At 53.0% G+C, this 19,781-nt stretch overlaps 1 protein-coding gene across 1 annotated transcript; it reads right to left on the bottom strand.

The window, feature by feature from the left end:
* Positions 1–1,036: 1,036 nt before the first annotated feature.
* CXCL14 (C-X-C motif chemokine ligand 14) lies at positions 1,037–9,205 on the bottom strand. The gene is made up of 4 exons (XM_039242275.1): positions 8,957–9,205; positions 8,684–8,789; positions 4,768–4,881; positions 1,037–2,235 (listed from the first exon to the last, which is right to left on the bottom strand). Exons 1-4 carry the CDS (start codon positions 9,018–9,020, stop codon positions 2,220–2,222), a joined length of 300 nt encoding a protein of 99 aa, XP_039098206.1. The 5' UTR covers positions 9,021–9,205; the 3' UTR covers positions 1,037–2,219.
* Between the last annotated feature and the right edge of the window lie 10,576 nt (positions 9,206–19,781).

The following is a 19,781-nucleotide window of genomic DNA, read 5'->3' as shown; positions in this document are numbered from 1 at the left end:
CTGTCGGTGTCTGGTGTCCCTGTCATCTTCCTCCTCTCTCCGTAATGCGGGGAAAGGCGGGACCAAGCCCTGGCCTTTGCAGAGGCCCTCGCCCACTCTCTCCTGCTCCCCTCAGCAGAAGGGCTGTTAGGTTCAGCTACTGGAGCAGTGTGATGAGTGACCCTGGGCAACTTTCTTAACTTCTCTGGTCCTCAGTTTCCTCCGGAATACACTTGGTACAACTTGGCATTGTCAGGAGATGAGGCCATGCTGGAAAGGGTCGATCATCTCACTGTGCTGAGGACACGCCAGAGCAAGGTGCTTGCGGTGCGCCCCTGTAAGTGCTAAGAGCCAGTCGTGCGTGTCAGGAAACCGTCCTCAGAGGCGAAGCACACCTGAGTGCCCAGCTCCTGGTTCCTCGTGTAGTGAACAAGAAGTGTGGACAGCCTGGCCGTCCCTTTAGGTAGTCCTGTGGAATGCTGGGGACACGGAGGCCTATCCAGCGACTTGGATACAGTGGGCTGTGGGGCTGTAGGGGGTTTGTGCAAAGTACAGAGGGGCCAGGTGTTGTGAACAGTAGGGGTGCTAATGTTTACCACGCCCTTGCCATGCCCTGATATCCCGAGTAGGGGTGCGCTTGGCACCCCTGACTTGCAAAGGCAGATAGAGAGCTTCAGTATCTCCCTGGATGTGGCTCCGGAGCCCCACAGCCTCCAGGTAGGCACTTTCCAACTCTCCCCGAGCCCCGGTGGAATCATGGGGCATGGCCACAGGGATCGTGACTGTCCCTCATCTACCATCTCCCCTAAATGGAGACCCTAGTGTGACTCCTTAGTTCCCTGTGTACGGACCTGGTCAATCCGATGAACCTGTCCTGTGACCGTAAGACCTAGCATTCTGGCCTGAGGACTGTCACGGCGTCCTGCGAAGGTGACAATATCCACAGGCGTTTGAGAAACGCCTTCCCAGGGCACTTGTCCCATTTTATTCACAACATGGTAAACCTACGATTGTCATCCTGGCCTTGCTCAGTGGAAAAAAAGTCAGTAGTCTAGAATTCGGGTACATTGCAAATATATTTTATTACTTTTCTTTTTGTCTTAGAAAGAATATGAAACCTGCATGCAACGCTAATGGTTTCTGACACATGCATAGCATATGACACTGCAGTACAACAACGCATATAGTGAAGGGGCGGCATGTGGAGGGGGCATTCTTAAGAGACTATGTACAAAGGAGAGTGTGCGTGGTCGCCCTAGCTTTAAAGAGAGGACTGTGCCGTTTAACATTGAAGAATTACACGGGGAGTCCCAGGTAGAATGCCGTCTTTCATGTTCTGTCACGAGGAGGGAAAGAAACATGCCTGGAAGGCTCTCCATCATCATCAGCGTGTGTGTCTGTAGCTGTGTCCTGTGCGTGGATCAGTACATTTTTAAGATTTCTTGTAAGGTTTTGCTACCAGTGTTGGGAACTTCACGTGCTTCTAGAGCAGTAAAAACTGAAGCAGTGAACCTTTTACAAGAAGGAGACGCAACCCCTTTCTGAAGGGCCCTATGCTCTGCCATCCCGGAACCTCGTGACTATTCCCTAGAATATGTAAAAATGAACCAGGGTTGGGGTCAGGGGCTTGAAGCACGTTCCTGGGGCAGACAAACTTGAGTCCCTAAAGAACAGACGCAGAGAGATGGGCTTCTGCTTGCCTGGTGATGGGGGCCACTGCGGAGTCCCCCTGAGGCTGTGACCAGCCTTGAGCCCAGGAGGGCCCATGGCAGCTGTGTGGAGGCCCCAGGACCACTGAGCGGAAGCGCCCCGCATTAGCAGCGGAGCAACGCTGCTATGAAATGTTTCAACCAAGCTCTGTGTTCCTCCCAGGCGCTTATAAAGCTCAGATGTAGCGATGTCTGGACAAATACAAAAAAGCATTTTTTCTTTTCTTTTCTTTTTTTCTTTTTCTTTCTTTTTTTTTTTTTTTTTTACAAAGGAAAGGCATGAATTTCCCCCCTTTCAGTAAAAAGCAGTGTGTGATGAAGTCTGGAGCACAGGAGAGAAGGGTCTCACATCTGGAAGCCTTTCGCACACAGCTATAAAATGTAAAAACTGACCCTTGGTAAAAAGTGCTTTGTAACAATATATAATTTGTGTCTTATGCCTGTGAGAAAGAAAAGGTTTGTTTTTTATCTGCAGAGTCCTTTGCTCGCCTCCCAGCTGGTATGAAGCTTTCCCACGAGGGACTTATCACCCTACTCTTCGTAGACCCTGGGAAGAGAAAGCACCCACGTTAAGTGGCTCAGACCATGACGCATGCAATGAATGCACAGGCCGGGGGCTAAGCTGCTGCGTCCTTGTGTTTGGGAATCCCCCTCCCGGGAAGGCAGGAGCTTGGGAGAAGTAGCAGCGGTAGGGGGGACCCCTCGGAGGAGGTCATTGCACAGACCTCAAAATCTTACCCGAATCTGGCTCTGTGCATTCTCAACAGCCTCCACCTCTGCAATCCTTAAACCCCTATGGAGCAAGCCCTCTCTATATAGGAGGAAACTGAGGCACAAGGGACTTAAGATTTGCCCAACGAACACTGAATGTCAGTGGTGGGAACGAGGTCTGTCCCCAGCGTGAGAAGGGACGGGGCAGGGGAGGACAGGCGTCCCCTCCTTCACCTCAGGCTTGTATCTTCCTTTGTGTTTTGCCCAGAGAATGCATGTCCTCCAGAAGAATGCTAGTTCTGAGGACTGGAGGGTGGTGGTGGGGCTGGGGCTGTCCCGGGGGCCTGTGGTTCAAGGTCACTTCCTTTAGTGCTTGTAGGGCCTGCGTGACCGCCCCCCCACCCTGTCACCTCCCAGACTGTCTCTGTTTCGGTTCTTAAATCCCTTCTTTTCTGCCCCTTGGCTGTTTCAGGGCCGTGCTTCATACTCGCCCCACCAATTCCTCTGCCTCATTCCTTATTTTGGAGTCAGACCGCCTGACGGTGCTCCGCCTGCTGCTGCTGTTTCCTGCGGCCGCCAGGGGCTCTGGGCTCTGAGATGCGGGGCTGCTCCTCTGGCTCCGCTGACCAGCAGCCCCTAGGCCTGCCAGGACCCCACAGACTAGCCTGGGCCGGCCTGCTGGCCCCTTACTCCACCCTACATTTAGCATTCTCTCGCTGTCTCTGCAAAGAGGACTCCACCGTAGTTCCTTTCTCTCCAGTCTACGTTCATGGAGACATTTCCAACCTTTTACGGCGGGGGGGGGAGGGGAGGTGGACAGGGCAAGGGATGGCCCCCTTCCTCTCCCAGATGCCTCGGCCTCCCCAGAAAGGGGGCGAACTCAATGAAGCGACGGGAGGCTTGATAAGGAGGGGCTACCCTCATTGGAATTTGCAGAAATAAAAAGAGCAGGGCTGCGTTGTCCCCTGCCTGCCTCCCCTTCGTCAGAGCCATGGCCCAGGTGGAGGGCTCAGGGACACAGTGTGTGCACTGCCCGAGTGTCTGCCAGCAGTCCTGTGGGCAGGGTCTCAGCTCCCGCCACAGACTGGCCCCGAGGTTAGCCCTGTTCCACGTGGATGACGCAGGGCCTGGAGAGTGGGCAGTGGACAGGACAGGTCTTGCTTTGGCCACGTGAACTGCCTGCCCTGACCAGAAAGAGGGCTTCGTGCCCGTCACATCTACAGGAAATAACCTCTTGCTCTCATCAGTTTCTATTTCAAGCAGTTGCAGACGAGGCGGTTTTGGAGGCAGCACAAAAGGCTCTGGTAGTGGGGTTGGGCATGAGTGTGGGCTGTGGGGGAGCGGGTCCTGAGCTGAGCCTCGAGTGGAAGGGCCGGGGTGGGGTGAGCAACGGGAGGGGAGGCTCAGGCAGCTGCTCTGGGCAGGGGCAAGGTGACCCTAGGAGGCCTGGCTGTCTGCCACGTGCTCCCAGGGAAGTTGCTCCCCACCTCCACTTGGCCTTGGTGTCCCTCTCTGAGGATGGGGTACTGGGCCCAGCTCCCAAGGAGGTCGCCTCTGTGTGTGTGTGCACATGTATGCACGTGCTGTGTAGGTACAGGAGTAGGCCCTGAGTGTGGGAGAAGTAGGTGTGCTCTGGGACAGGCTCACTCTTAATGTGGTGTGGGGCAGCCGGGAGCTTGCCAGACAGGGACTCCAGGAAATGAGAGAGGGACAGTCATCTTCTGACTGTGGGGAAGCAGAGCCCAGAGAGGACAGGGGTCTAGTTCACAACTCTGGTCATTTGGCCACAGCTGCCCCTGAGACTAAGAGTGGCTCTGCTTTTTAGGGGTCAAGTCCAAGGTCCCTCCCTGCACCTGCGTGGGAGGGAGTCTGTCAGCTTTCTGGGCAGCAGGGGGCACAGGCAGCATGTGGGGGGAAGGGTTTGTTTCTCCTCATCGGGTGGTGGTGCCCAGTGCTGCAGTTAATAAACATGGCTTCTTAAGTGGCCATGTCTCACCACACAGGCGTCCCAGAGGGCCCCACCAGCTGCTTGCCCGTCCACTTGACAGAGGGAAACTGAGGATCCAAGAACTTAGGTTACTTTAAAAAGAAGAGGAATTGAGTCTACGACTTAAATGTTAGCATGGTGCAAACTTTAGTTCACAGAAGGATACATTTTCCATGCTTACAGTTGTCCGGAAGAGCGAGAGCCCCCTTTGTGAAGCGGCAAGTTCCCTGCCCCATTGGGTTACGTGAGCAGGTGTGGCTCTCTGCTCGCGTGGCTACTGTGGTGGGTGTTGACCCCTTCAAGGGGGCTAGAGGCACTGGCTGGGGTCTCAGAACTGGGGCTGGGGGGAAGGGAGTTGTGAGGAGGTGGGGGGACGCATACCTGCGCTTCTCGTTCCAGGCGTTGTACCACTTGATGAACCGCTTGGTGCTCTGCAGCTTGGGGTGCAGGCAGTGCTCCTGACCCCGGTACCTGGACACGCTCTTGGTGGTGATGCTGAAATGGAGCAGCGCAGGGTGCAGGATTGAGGAGCCTGAACGCCGGCCCTGCACTGTGGCCTGTGGGTGGCCCTGCTCTGTCCCAGGCAGGGCGCTGAAAGGCTGTGTGTGGCCTCCTCCCTCCTTCCAAGGGAACGAACCCGTGTGCTTATTGCCTGGCTGCCTCTTTGGAAGGTTCTGGGTGTCCCCTTAATCTCTGATTTCTCATACACTTTAACTCTATATGGAGTGATTGGCTCTCACTTTTTTCCTGGAGCTCTTAGGGTCTGGGGTAGCCCTCCTACCCCTGGCCCCACCCCCCACAAGGCTGTTGTCTAAAGAGCTCATGCTTCCCTTGGAGAACAAATTTCCGGAGACCCTTCCAGCTCCTCTAAACCTGGGATTGGAGAGGTGGAGAGAACTAGTTCCCACCCAGTGCGCACACCGAGACCTCTTTCCTTGGATGCAAGGAGCTTGCAGCAGTCATGCTCTGCACACATGGTGGTCTCTGTCTGACCCTTCAAGCCCCAGAGCCCCTTGATCCTCTGAAGTCTGTCCTGGGGCCGGGGCATTGCAGATCCTGCAATTAAGTCTTTCTGGCCTTGCAGCCCATTTCGATTCCTGAGCCTGAAGTCCCAGTTGTCTCAACCCCCAGCAAGAAAATAAGAGCTCCCCTCGGGCCTGTCAGCCAGTGCACCAAACCGAAGGAGGCCCTAGCCATGAGGCAGAGGAGCAGGTGGCACTGTACAGAGCGTAGGGCCTAGGTGTGAATCCCAGCTCTGTCTGTAGGACCTTGGGTAACCTCTCTGAACCAGTTTGCCCATCTGTAAAATCGGTTTAATAATAGGACCCACTTCTTAGGGTTATTGGGTAACGAAAGGGTATAATGTATACAGAGTGCCGAGCACCCGGTAGATGCAAAGTGGAGAGCTCCTGTCATTAGTAATTGTCTCAGAAGACGAGATGGCCAAGGAGGAAGAGAAGCCTTAGTGCGTGCCCTCCATCCTGGATGGGGAAGGCAGGACTGTGGCCCAGAGCTGCCATGCCCCCCTCAGCCTGCGCTGGGCCAGGGGGGCAGGATTTAGGAAGAAGCTTCTGGGTAGGGGAGGAAGGATGGTGTTCCCGAGCAAAGGACCACCTAGGGCACGTGGAAAAGTGGAAGGTGAGAGGTGCCGCTCCCTGAGCGGTGATGGCATGAGCAGGAGATGATGGTGGGCTGGGGAATGAGCTGAGGGGGCAAAGAGGGGCAATTGGAGGCTGGATTGGGCAGAGCAAGAAGGGAGGGAGAGAGGGCAGGTAGGGCCCCGCAGGTTCCCAAAGGCAAAGTGTCAGGGCACATGCGCCAAGTTCTAGATGGGAGCAGGGCCACCCCGAACTGTGTCTCCCTGTTGACGGGGAGAGAATATTGACTCTTGCCACCAGAATGGGGGCAGAATATTTCTGGGCAACTTGTTCTCGTCCCTTCTCTGTGCTCTGAGTCTCCAAGGCCCCCACTGCAGCCTGAGCTTCCTAGAGCAGGGCTGAGTCTTCTGCTAAATGCCGTGGACTGGTTTCTGCCTTCACTGGCTCTCCCTGAGACCTGTTGGGTCGCTTCCTGGGTCCTGTCCTGTCCTGCTAGGTTTCATTCGCGCTCCTGCTAGGTCTTCAGGCCTGGGGCCAGGCTTCTGAGTGCAGTCTCCTTGCTCTCCTCTCCACAGTACCTGGCTGCTCTGTGGGAATTGAGCCCACTGCTCTCTCTGCCGACAGGGCTGCTTTTGCACTTGCAGTGAGGGGATATGGCCAGGCCTGATGAAGATCCCCTCCTCTGTTAGGTCACTGCGTAGGCCGAGGGTCCCCAACCCTGAAGGTAGGGGCACCAGTGGAGACGCTCTGTCCTCCCACCACAGTCCTTGATGCTTGTCACAACACTGGGACTATGAAACTCGCTTGTGAGGTGAAGATACGAGTTATATTCCCAGCAGTCACTCCTGGGTTCTGTGTTCCCTCTCCTCAGTGGGTCTGGGGTGCCGAGGGTTCGGGTAAGAGTTCACTGGACATATGGCATAAATGGCCCTTTATAAAATCTGGAGTCGCCTAGTGCAAGAACTCCCACTTGCAAAGCACACTGCCCTCGCCACTCCACCTTCAGCCTCATCAGAGATTTCTGGGTGGCGCAGGGTGAGCTGAAAACTTGCTTTTGTTCAGCGTTTGTGGCTGAAAACCTGGTTTGGCAAAAAGTGCTGGCCCTTCGTCTCATCTAGGGACTCTTAGGAGCTTGAGATGGGAGAGGATGTTCAGCCCTTCAGTGCTGTGGGCGGGGCTAGGTGTGGGTGAAGGTTTAGGAAGGGGACTGGTGACTATGTTTGGACCTCCTGAGGCCACTGCAAATTTTCACAAGGTCGTATAAAGCCTTCTCACACCTGCCTGCTGTCAGTTTCCTCTCTATACTGAAAAAATTTAGTCAGGAGAAAGAGTAAACTCGTTTACTGAGGGTCCTTTTGAGAAGTCTCTGCACCCCATACTCTGGTGCTCCTTCCCTGCAAGGTCTTGGTGGCTCGCCTTGGGGGATGGGGTGGTTTTCAATACTTAGAGGAGTGCAAACTTAATTGGCCATGTCCCTGTCATCTTCAGCCCCCAAGCTGGAGGCTTGTAGCTTCAGCCCCCATGAAGGGCTTGTAGCTCCTCCTTCAGCTTGTGGGAACACTAGCCCCCACCAAAAAGGATTTTTGGAAGTTTTTCTGGACTTGGGTCTGCTAGGCAAGGGGCAGAGGTTGATTTATGTGCCTGGGCAGGAAGGCAGTGGGGTTCAGCTTAAGCCTGGTGGCTTCGCAGATTCCCCTAACTCCAGCCTGACTATGCAGCCCCCAGGTGGCAGTGTGTGTGTGTGGGGAGGTGGGGGCTGCCTTTGCCTGCACTGGTAGGGGCCTTTGGGCCAGCGAGTCCAGCGGATAGAAGGCACTTGCCCAGACTGAGAATAAAGTGTGTCCTGTTTCTGGGGGAGGGGAAGAGGGGCCAATGGTCCGTGGCAGACCACAGTAGCTGCTTTGCCAAGGGCTTCCTTCCTGGCCAAGTGCATACTGATGGGGAAACAGTGGTGCTGGACTCAAGTGGTTAATTGGGAAGACAGAGGAGCAAGGAAACTCCGTGTTCTCTCACTCTGTCCCAGTTTTTAAAATATTCCTTGCATCCCCACCAAGCAGGGTTCCAGCTGCATGGCATGTTAACCCCAGCAGGTCGCTTTGCACAGCGCTGTTCAGGCTTAGGGACCCACAAGAGTCCAGCCGGCAGTGGAGGATCAAGGATCAGTCTCAACATGAAATCGCTAGCAGCCAAATGCTGACTGTGGTCCCCTGGTAGGAAGAAGGCTCTGAAAGGAGGGGTGGGTCTGAGGGGTTTTAAGACAACATTTGTTTGAATTCTCTCTCCAGTAACAGTAAGGCAGCATACCTCCCAGTATGGGTGCAAGTTCAATAGTTCTGGGTGAGTTTGGAGCACTTTCAATCCTGATGTTCTAAAGTTGGCACGCCCAGAGCCATTTAACCCTTGATCAGCCCAGAAAGGTGGGCAGCACAAGCACCAAGGCTACCCATTGAATCTTAGCAAGAGTGAGCTCCCAGAGGCTGTTTCTAGAGCACAGGACAGTGACCCTCTTTCCAAACTCTTTCAGACTGTCGCGCCAGCGTCCTAAGGACTTGCTGGGCAATTACAAAAGCTAGTCCAAGGCCTTGCCAAAGGCCCAGAGGAATGTTTGTTAGCCCCCGCCGACCCAGCCCCATGCTGTGCCCCAGCACCAGGTTAAGAGCAGCCCGCACACATGCTCGCTGTGAGGAGCCAGAACTCACATAACCATCTTCTCCTCGCAGTGCGGGTACTTTGGCTTCATTTCCAGCTTCTTCACGTCGCTGTATCGAATCTTGGGCCCCTTTCGGGAGCATTTGCATTTGGACCCTGGGAGAGAGAGCGCGCGGTGCCATTCAGCTGCGCGCGCGGTCTCCTGCCCCCGACCGCCCTAAGTGCCCACCCAGGACCTCCGGGGCCCCTGGAAGCCCAGCAGTTAGCGCCCAGGCGCCCCAGGACGTGACGGGACGGCGACAAGAGACCTCCCGGGCACTCACCGTCCACGCGTGCGGCGCACAGCGCCAGGAGCAGCAGGAGCAGCGCGGCCGACAGGAGCCTCATGCTGGCCGCAGGGGCGCGGCGCGGGAGCAGGGACTGGGGAGGGCGCCCGGCCGGCCGGCTCAGCTCTCTCTGCCCGGGGCGCGCCTCCGGCTCCGCTCGCCCCCGCTGCGCCCGTCGGTGGGTGCCGGGTGCCGGCTGCGCTGCGCTCTGGGCTCTGCGCGCTCTCCACAGCCTCCCTCCGCCCGCCCAGGCCTCTTTTAAATCCGCTCCTGCCCTCGCGGCAGTGAGCTCATTAATATGCAGAACCACTCGGTGACTCACTGAGATTTCTCAACGAGGTGGGGGGAGGAGACCTTCCCCGCCCCGAGATCGCGATCACCGCGGCGCACACCCGGGGCCCCGCGCGCGCACACACACTCACACCGGCTGCCCTCCCGCTTCTGCACACGCTTGCACACCCGGACTCCAGCCCGTGCACACTGCCAGTGCCCCGGCCCTACAGCTGCTCCGGACACTTGAGAGGCTGCCGAAGGGCGCTGCTTTCCTGATTCCCATGGTTCCCTCTGGCCAGACAGGCCTGCTGTCCAGAGGCACCGAGAGACCCAGGCCCAAGGCCCAGATCTGAGAACTGAAAGGGGTTTGGAACAGGTGCCAGGTGTGAGTGCCAGCAGGCCTGACTCCTAGGGCGTGAGTTGCCCCTGTTGGGCCAGCAGCCTTGGTGGCCAGAGCACAGGGCCAGGTCTGGAGGGAGGTTGCCATAGGCTGTATAGCCATTGCGAAGCCATTGCCTGTGGTCACTGGGACTGGCTCCAAGGGTGTGCGTGGGGGAGATTTGGTCACTCTGAGAGGAGGGCTTCCTAAAGTTGGTATGTGGCAGTGCGAGCTGCTTGCCGAGTGGTGAGAACCAGTCAGGGGTTCCTCGCTGTTGTACCATTCTGTAAAGTCTCTGCCCAGCAGAGAGACATGGCCGTGGCAACCATCTGGACCAAGTCCATGTTCCAGGCATATGCCAGGCTCTGTGGCGTAGTGGTGTGGGCCAAGGCAGGGCAACGGAGATTCCTGCCTCCCCAGTACCAGTGCAAGTGACCTCACTACTCCAAGCTTCATTCTGTCTTCTGTAAAGCAGGAGTGTCCCAGTGCGTGCCACAGGGTGGCTGTGAGAGGTGTGGAAGATCAGACACGTAAAGTGTCCCGCCGATTGCCTGCCCCGTCGTTGGTGCCCAGGAAATGTTACCCATTGACATCATTATAGTATATATTTTAACATATGTTATTCTGATTCTCATAAATCCTTTTCTAAGTTGGTATTTTCATTCTTTATTTGACAGGCATGGAAACAGGCTAAGAGGGAAGAAATAGCTTGCCCAGGATCACAGAGCCAGGGGGCGAGGCCAGGAGGGGCCCTGGTATATGTGGCTGGAGAGCTGGGGCCCCAGCCTCTGGGCTATCCTGCCTCCCTTGGGCACTTGGGGAAGTGCTTCCTTCTTAGACCCAGCAACAGGGGATTGAGTGTCTCAGGCTCCCAGGGTCCCTGGGCTTGGCTCCCAGGCCAGAGCCCAAGCCAGGGCAGAAACTGCCAGGTTCTTCCAACCCACACAGCTCCGTGCTGTCAGCCCAGCACTCCCTAGGGGTGCAAGTACCCAAAGGGGGGGAATGGGGAGCGCAGGCTCCTGGGGACAGAGGGGGAAAATGTGTACAGTGTCTTCCCAGTTTGAGAGCCTTGGCTACCTGGAGGGGACGATAAGCCATGAAGGGCCAGCAGAGCTTGGGGGCTGGCTTCAGGTCGTGTCCTAAGTCCTCTCCATGCAGTTGTATCTGAATTTGAAGCAAGGCCAACAGCTGGACATGTGGGTTTATGCAAAAGCTGAGTCCAGGGGGGTGATTTTGGACAGTAACATTAATCTTCAAAATTTTTAGTCTTTAAAAAATTTTTTGGTGCAAAACCAAAACATTTGTTACAGCAAAATCAGAAAACACAAGCAGAAGAAAACATAACAGAACACACTTCCACCCACTCAGAGGTCTACACCAAGATGCTAACAGTGTTATCCTTTCCAAACCCTTTGTCTTTGCTTGCATGCATGCGCCTAGGTGTGATGAGTGTGTGTGTCCTGTTTAAGAACCCACTTGTTTTACCTGTCACCGTAGCATCAACATTCTCCCATGTGACGGGTTTTGTTTCTACAGTCTGTCTTTTAATGGCATCCTATTTGGTCACTCAGCATTGTGGCTGAGAGCTTGAGGTCTTCATGTCAGACTGCCTGGGGGTGAATCCAACTACTAGCTACGCGTGACCTCAGGCAAATGACTTGACTCTTCAATACTGATTTTCTAACCTGTGAGATTGTGATGATAATGCTACTTAAGACATAGGGAGAGTCAAATGAGATGATGCCTGTAAAGCTTTTCATGTGGTCCCCATAACAAAGTAAGTCTCAGTAAGTGCTGTGATTGTTGTTATTATTTTGGGTGCAGCACAGTCCACTGTACAGACGTACCGTAATTACTTTAAGTAATTATTCTTCACTAGACGTTTCCATTGTCTTCAACTGTGTTCCCTCAGTGCCGTGTAACAGATATTCTTGTAGCTCAATTTTGGGGCAGCCTTTTAAAAATTGATTGTATCTTAGAATCCCTGGGGGCATTGGGGCATGCTCATTTAAGGCTTTTGATCCAAAAGGCCCTTCAAAAAACATAATCCATTTTAATCTTCACAAAGAATTTCTTACCTACCAAGCTTTCTCAGAGCACGTGACAAGAGATTTTTAAATTCACAATGCTGATTAGGTAAGTGGGATCTGACAGCACCAGGGATCACGGGCACCGAGCTTTTGTAGGGAAGTGGTTGGCCCTAAACATACGGACCAGTTTCCCAACTTCCAGGGCCAGACCAGAGGTCAGACAACCCATCGTTTTGCCCTCAATTGTACTCCGTAGCCTATGTATGCTCATCTTTGGTTTGTAAAATATAGCCATGTGTTTTTGCAAGCACAGCTCAGTCCTGTCTGTGTGAGCTCTTCAGGGTGGAGGAGAGGATGGGGGCCTCCTGCTGCCAGTCTATCTGTGGATGCTGCTGCTCAACAGGGAGAGATGGGGGGAGAGGTCTTGGCTTTTGATTTGCCTTTCTGGTGCAGACTCTCTCCTGAGCTCGCACAGGGGTCTTTGAGCAGGTGGAGGAGGCAGGGTAATGTGGATATGGGTAAGGCAGGTCTGTGCACAGTGGCACTAAGTCAGGGGGATCCCTGTGCTGTGATGAAGGACCACACACACACACACATTCTGCTTTTTGGGGCATAGTCTGGTGTGTGTGTGTGTGTAGGTGCGTGTAGCTATTTACGCTCATGCTGGCTCCTGTGGAAGGGGTACATGCAAGGTGTGGGGGGCACAGAGGTGGGAGGAAACAGAAGCAGAAAACCATTCATTGAGGAAGTGGAAAATTGGCTGACCCTAGGGGCTTCCATGTTTATTCTGTTCACAGTGATTGAGCACCCACCGTGTGCCAGGCTCTGTGCAAGGTGCTGGAGATAAGGTAGAAAGAGGAGGGATGTGCCTGTTCCCAAGGAGTTCAGAGTCTGGTGGGGAAGACAGACATTAACCAGTTAACCAGAAATGCACCTGAAATTCCTGCAGAGCTAGATGTGATGAAGGGAACCTGATGCTCTGGGCCTCACCAGGGGATCTGACGGGGGTGGGGGAGGGTGGGGGGAAGGGGGAGGGAGGGATGGCTTCCCAGAGGAAATGCCCACTGGGCTGTAGTTTGAAGGATGACAAGGAGCTAACCAGGTGACAATGGCAGGGGACCATTCCACCCCCTTATAGTCTGCGCTCTTCACACGGTTACCTCCTGCAGGTAAACCCCTGCTTAATGCCCTACTGGCTCTTGATTTCCCCCAGAGTCCAAGCCAGTTTCCCACCAGTGCCCCATCCCCTCGAGACCATTCCCCTTGTCTCCCCTTGGCCAGGCTCCACCACAGCATCTGTCTTCTCCTTCAGACCCGCCGAGTCTGTCCCCGCCTTGGGATCTTTGTGCTTGCTGGCCCCTCTGCCCAAACTCCCGTTCCTCACGTGTTGGCAGGTGGCTTCTCCTTACAGACGTCTCAGCCAGAACAGTCACTCTTCAGAGTCAGCCATACTAGCACTCTCATGGTCACTCTCTGTGCCCTTGGTGTATTTTACTTTTTACATTGTACGTGCAACAGCCTCACACTGTATTATGTCCAGCTTATTTGGGAGTGTGTTGTGGGTCATCCTCTGGTCTGCTGGTTCCATGCAGGTAGAGTCTGTGTCTTTCTTGCTCATCCTCAGTGAATCCAGGCTGTGTAGACTACAAGGTCTGGTGGGGGGAGGGGGAGTGTGTGTGTGTGTGTGTGTGTTGGGGGTGGGTAAGGGTGGCCATTGGCAAGGCCATGTTCCCAGAAAAGCCAGTTCTTCCCAGTGCATTTGCTTCAGAAAAGTGTTTGCAGGGAGGAGGAGGAGGAGGAGGTGAATGAGCAGGAGTGTGGCTTTCTGAAAACGCCACAAGTGATCAGGTACCACCTCATAGGTTGGCTGAGCAGGTCAATCCTAAGTGGTCAAGGCTGGTGTCCTGTCCAGGGAGCTGAGAGACAGCACTTCCCTGTGGTGAGGTCAGTGTCCCCTTCTCTGAGTGTCACCCTCACCCTGTGGGACCCTGGGCAGCCAGTTGCCTCCTCTTTGCTGCCTCTTCTGTAGCACAGTTCTGCATAGTGACCTCCCCAGGGCTTCATTCTGAGGGAGAGGGGGACACAGGCCGAGGTTCCCTGAGGACAACTCTTGGTTTTATTCTTTATTCTTGGAATGGTTAGGGAGCCGGAGCAATTAAGCCTCCAGGAAATGGTGCTGGGGGTGGCCAGGCCGTGTTGAATTTGGCTTCAGCCAGCCTTGTGGAACAGAGGGGCTCTGCCACTCAGGTAGGTAACAGAGAGTGCTATGTGCTCCCCCAAATGTGCTACAAGATGCTTGCAGCGGACATGACAGACCACATGACAGACCAGCCGTTAGTGTTCACCCTGCCATTTACGTATTCAGCACCCCCTCGCTGCAGACAAACATCTTTACTATACTGAGAACACAAGCAAAGATATTTCCAAAGCAGGACCTAACACATAAGTGAGCAAAGGACAGACATCAAAGGGCAATTCAGGGGAAAAAGAAAGAAAAGCAATTCTTAACCAACTCATGGAAGAATGCATCCTCATTAACAATCAAGGAAAACCTTAATGCTGCAGTATCATGGCATTTTGGTTTGGGTCCTACCAGATAATGAATATTTATTTTTAAAAAATTTAATGTTTTATTTAGTCTTGAGAGAGAGAGAAAGAGAGCAAGCGAGCATGAGTAGGGAAGGGGCAGAGAGAGAGAGGGAGACAAAGAATCTGAAGCAGGGTCCAGGCTCTGAGCTGTCAGCACAGAGCCTGACATGGGGCTTGAACTCATGATGTGAGCTCATGACCTGAGTCGAAGTTGGACGCTCAACTGATTGAGCCACCCAGGTGCCCCATCAATATTTATTTTAAATAGTAATATCCAAAGCAGACAGTGGTAAAGGGAGGGAGCAGAACTCAGCATCCCTGGTGGGACTACAAATTGGTACAAGATTTTGGGAAATTACATTTATGGTATGTATCCGGAGTGTTTGAAAGAAACGATTTCCCCCATTTTAACCCACTTGAGCGCTATTTAAACAGCTGATAGGGGAGAAATGCCACATGCAAATAAGGAGTTAACCTAAATGCCTAACAGTGGGACATTGGTTGTAAACAGTGAAAGCTCTGAAGGAAATATTATACTGGTGTGAAGACTCCTGATTACAGAATCTGTGGAGTCTCGCAGGGCAAATGCTTATGCAGTAAGGAGAGACACAAGGTTGTGTAAACACCGTGATTGCAAGTATGTAAGGCAGCAACCACTGTATAAAGCATGGCAGAGTAAGAGACACAAACATCATTCTCTTTGAGTGGTGGGACTGTGGGCATTCTGTAAAGGGTTTTCTCCTTGCTTTCAAGTTTATTTGAATGTTCTTAGTATGAAAGGGACTCGAGAGCATTCAGTTGAAGCAGTGAGGCCCGGGGAAGTCTTAACTACACTGTGTAGGGCGGCAGACTGCCCTGTTCTGTGGCCAGCACCGCACGAGCAGCACGCGGTTCTCAGTGGTGCGGGTGAGCCCCGTGATGAGGGCTGGGCCCCGTCTTCACAGCTCTCCATACTGTTCGCAGCACAGCTCGCTGGCCTGTCCCAGCAGGCCTCCCCTGGCCTAGTCCTGCTTTGTGTCCTCCTTCTCTGGTCATTTTTGCTTTGTGTTCACAACAGGGGCCTGGCCTCTCCCCCAGGACTCTGTGAAGGGCCACTGAGCCCCGTCTCCTGATGTGGGTCCTGGGAGCTGCCTCTCACTGGCCTGTTCTGTAGCCGAGTCCCCAGGCCCTCCAGCCACACCCTCTATTCCTCAGTTTTCTTAAAAACTCCAACTCAAGCTCCTTTGCTGGCTTGCTGTTCCATCTGAAGGCCTCTTCCCTGGCCCTTGACCGGTTGGATTGCTGCTTTACCTTCTTAATCTGCAAAGGTGTCATTTCACAGGGAAGCCTTCCCGGACTATGCACATTTGCCCCTCCCTGACCCTGTCCCAATCTGGGAGAGGTGACTGTTGTCAGCCTGCGTGGTCTGTGGACCTATTTCTCTTTAGCACCACTCCTCACACCTGCAAAGGTCCATTCAACATTTTTCCCATCACTGCATGTGCTTCACAGGACTTTCTTGTCCCAGCAGGAACCCAGGGCCTGGCCCACAGCAGGTGCCCAATGTATAAATGAATGAGTGGTGAACGAATTAATGTGCCACAGTCTAGTGAGTTAGAATCAGATTTCTTGGTTTAGAATCGTAGGCTACCCCAGTGTGCCTTTCCATGCCTCTGCGCTCTTACCTGTACAAAGAGGATAGTAGGGCAGTTGGGTGGCTCAGTCAGTTAAGCGTCCAACTTCATCTCAGGTCATGATCTCATGGTTCATGAGTCTGAGTCCCGTGTTGGGCTCTGTGCTGACAGCTCAGAGCCTGGATGCTACTTTGGATTCCGTATCTCCCCTCTCTCTTTGCCCCTCCCCTGTTCATGCTCTCTCTCTCTCTTTCTCTTTTAATTTTTTAAAAATGTTTTATTTATTTCTGAGAGAGAGAGAGAGAGAGAGAGAGACAGTGTGAGCAGGGGAGTGTCAGAGAGAGAGGGAGACACAGAATCTGAAGCAGACTCCAGGCTCTGAGCTAGCTGTCAATACAGAGCCTGACACGGGGCTCAAACCCACGAACTGTGAGATCGTGACCTGAGCCAAAGTCGGACGCTTAACAGACTGAGCCACCCAGGTGCCCCCTCTCTCTTTCTTAAAAATAAACATTAAAAAGTTAGAAGAAAATAAGATAGTAAAAATAATAGGACTGTGGTGGGGATTAAATGAGCTGATACAGGCCAAGCATGCAGCACGATGTCTTGTCACATAGTAGGTGCTCCACATATGTCCCTTCTTGCTTTATTTTACTATTACTATTAAATCTCCTAGGCGCACTCCCTTATCTGTGGTTTTTGGCTAATTCCTTTTGCTTTATATTTGTGAGATGCTTACATAGCACTTACTCTGGGTCAAGGGTTGTTCCTAGTGTTATACAAACATTAATTAATTTAATCATCATAACCATGTAAGGTAGGTAATCCCCATCTGTTAAATGGCATAGAGACACAGAGAAGGTAGGTAACTCGCACAGATAACTGGCAGGTGGCAGAGCTGATCTTCAGCTGGAAGCGGTCTGGCTACAGAACCTTGCCCGGGACAGCCATATGCTGCCCCCTGGGAGGGGAGAACAGGGGAACACACCCCATGTTTTGCTCAAGCCTCCTCACTGCTTTCCTTGCCCTCTGCTGCTGACATCTGATCTTCAGCTCCTATCCCTGAAGGGTGTCCCAGAGTTCCCATCCAGCTAGGGTTGCCAGATTTGGCATGATGCCCGTGCAACATTTGGAGACACACTTATACCAAAAATGTATTCTTTGTTTATCATAAATTCAAAGTTAATTTAGCTTTCTGTGTTTTATTTTACTACTTAAGTTTACTTATTTGAGAGAGACAGTGATAGTGCAAGTGGGGAAGGGGCAGAGAGAGAGAGAGAGAGAGAGAGAGAGAGAATGCCCAGCAGATTCCATGCTGTCAGCACAGAGCCTGATGTGGGGCGCAGACTCACAAAACTGTGAGATTATGACCTGAGTTGAAATCAAGAATTGGATGCTTAATCAGCTGAGCCACCGAGGCACCCAAGCTTTCTGTCTTTTTTGTGGCCATCCTACATTCAGTATAAGGGACTGCACCATGGTTTTGGGCCAGCCTCCATCAAATGGTGGTCTCCGACACTCAGACATGGAGTCCCCTCGGGTCTGCTGTCGGTAGGGCTGGGAGGGGAAGGACAGCCACACTTATGAACTCTCTTATGGGGGAGGGTTGGCCTACAGGTGCTAGCAGAGGAGGGGAAGACACAGACTAAAAAGGCAGGTGTCAAGGAGGAGAGTCCAGGTGGAGGCAATAGCTTAAGGAACCACTCAGGGATGGGGAGATCATGGTCAAGGGCAGCTAGTCAGCAGAACACTGTGGGGGTAGGGCAGGGCTCTGGTGTGGGAGGGCAGAAGGCTGGATATGTGAACAAGGTCCATACTGTGTAGGGCCTTGACTTCATCACCTAGATGATGAGGACCCCTTGAACCCTTTAAGCAGGAGGGTCTGGTGATTTGGTTTTGCCTCTTGGGAAGATCTCTGTGGCTGCTGGTGAAGGAGGTGTGCACAGAGGGAGTTGGGAGGCAAGTGAAACCTTGGTCAGGGAAGTCCTAGACCAAAGGGTAGGAAATAAGCACTTTGTCTCCTTATTCCTGAAATTCTTGTCTTCTCCTACAAAACCTAACACAGAAGTGGAAAGGGAAAGATGGTTCAGTCTCCTTTCCTATGGAAAGAGAGGTGTTTGCAGGGTTGGTGTTTTTATTTCTACCAACTCTTCTGTCAGTGTGTCTGTAGCCCCCAGAGAAAGGAGCAAGTGGAAGGAGGAAGTGATTTGGTTTTGGGTGGGCATGTTTCTAATTCCCTTCTAAACCAGTGTCTTAGGCAGATGTCAGAAGACAGGCTCAAAGGCACAGCTCAGAGGCTTTACCTGCCAGGTGAACATTTAGCCTTAATTAATCTTGTATGAAGAAAACTTTTCAACCAACCGTCTGAGATACATTGCAAAATTCTGTCTTAGCAACGAGTCATTGCTTCTGAACACGACCAGGTTCCTAACAGTGAACGATTTAAGGCTGTAAAAGAATTGTCATAAACAGCTCCCCAGAGCCAAGAGCACGGCCCAGATTTTAAGCACATAATGGAATCATATCAAAAGCAAGGAGGGGCAGCAGGACCCATAAATCCTTGAAGTGCAAAATCTGTCCATTGTGAAACTTGTGGGGAAGGGAAACCAGATGTGGATGCTGCAGATGGGCAGGAGGGGGCAGGTGAGAGGGTGGGAGTGCAGGTGGGGGCAGGCAGGAGGGAAGGGGTAGAAGGGAAGCAGGTGGGGAGGGCAGGCAGGATGTGGCCGGGGAGAGGATGGACAGGCTGGAGGGAGAGGGAGGGGGCCCTCTGGGCTGAAGGTGGAGGAAGGGCACCGTGTGACTGGGGGTGCCTCCCGCAGCACCGACAGCGACGAGTCCAGGTTCGGGCCATGGAATGAGGGCAGGTTTGCCCCTGTTTGTGCGGCTGGGAGGTCCAGCTTCAAAGGGAAAAGGCAGAGACTGAAAGGTTGCCATGCTTGCTGTTGCTTCTTCAGCTGGACCGACAGAAGTATTTTATCAGCTTTTCCTGAAGTTTTGGCTTTGAAGATAACATTTGAAGCAGTTTTTTAACGGTATATTTGAAGTACCCCGGAAAGACAAAAAGACTAACTTTGTTTATCTTGTAGAAGAGTAACACATGTGGAAATCCCTTTGGATTGGGGTGAAAAGTGTGCTTGCCCAAGTGGCCCTCCTTGGCTTGAGATGGAGGCTTTATTTTTTTCCGCTATGCACAGTCCTTTGAAAACATCAAGGTGAAGCCTTGCTGATCACCCTGTCTGTTGCCAGTGCTGAGGGGGCTGCAGAGAAGTGGGCAGCGGTGGAGGAGACCACAGGCCAGCAGGCTGGGAAGAATCCTTTAAATGGGTTCCAGACATGAGTTCTGGGACTTCAGAGGGTGACTAGGGACAGTCCCATCCAGCCCGGGGAACAGGCGAGCTTGAAATGGAGCAGGTAGCTTGAAATGGACCTCAAAGGGAGAGAGAGATTTACCCAGTAGTGAAGGGGGAGGAAAGGCTGAGCCCCAGGAACTAGCTGCAGAACAGCCCAGAGGCCAGAAAGTGTGTGGGGGGTCAGAGAGTAGCCAGTTCCGTGAAATCCAGATGAGGATTGTGGGCAACAGCGTCACTGGGGAGAACATTCGAAGCTGGTGTCAGGAACTTGTCTTTAACTTACTGGAAAATATAATTTGATGCTTAGGTCTGTTTGATGCCATTACAACTCCCATTTCTTTCTTTCTTTCTTTTTTTTTTTAATGTCTTATTTATTTCTAGGAGAGAGAGAGAGAGAGAGAGAGAGAGAGAGAGACAGCGTGAGCAGAAGAGGGTTAGAGAGAGAGGGAGTCACAGACTCTGAAACAGGCTCCAGGCTCTGAGCTGGCAGTCAGCACAGAGCCCGACGCGGGGCTCGAACCCACGAACCGCGAGATCATGACCTAACCGAAAGTCGGAAAGTCGGACGCTTAACCGACTAAGCCA

Source organism: Hyaena hyaena, unplaced genomic scaffold, assembly GCF_003009895.1.
Source record: "Hyaena hyaena isolate Hyena2069 unplaced genomic scaffold, ASM300989v1 scaffold_214, whole genome shotgun sequence".
NCBI lineage: Eukaryota > Metazoa > Chordata > Mammalia > Carnivora > Hyaenidae > Hyaena > Hyaena hyaena.
This window is presented reverse-complemented; position numbering and strand designations above follow the sequence as displayed.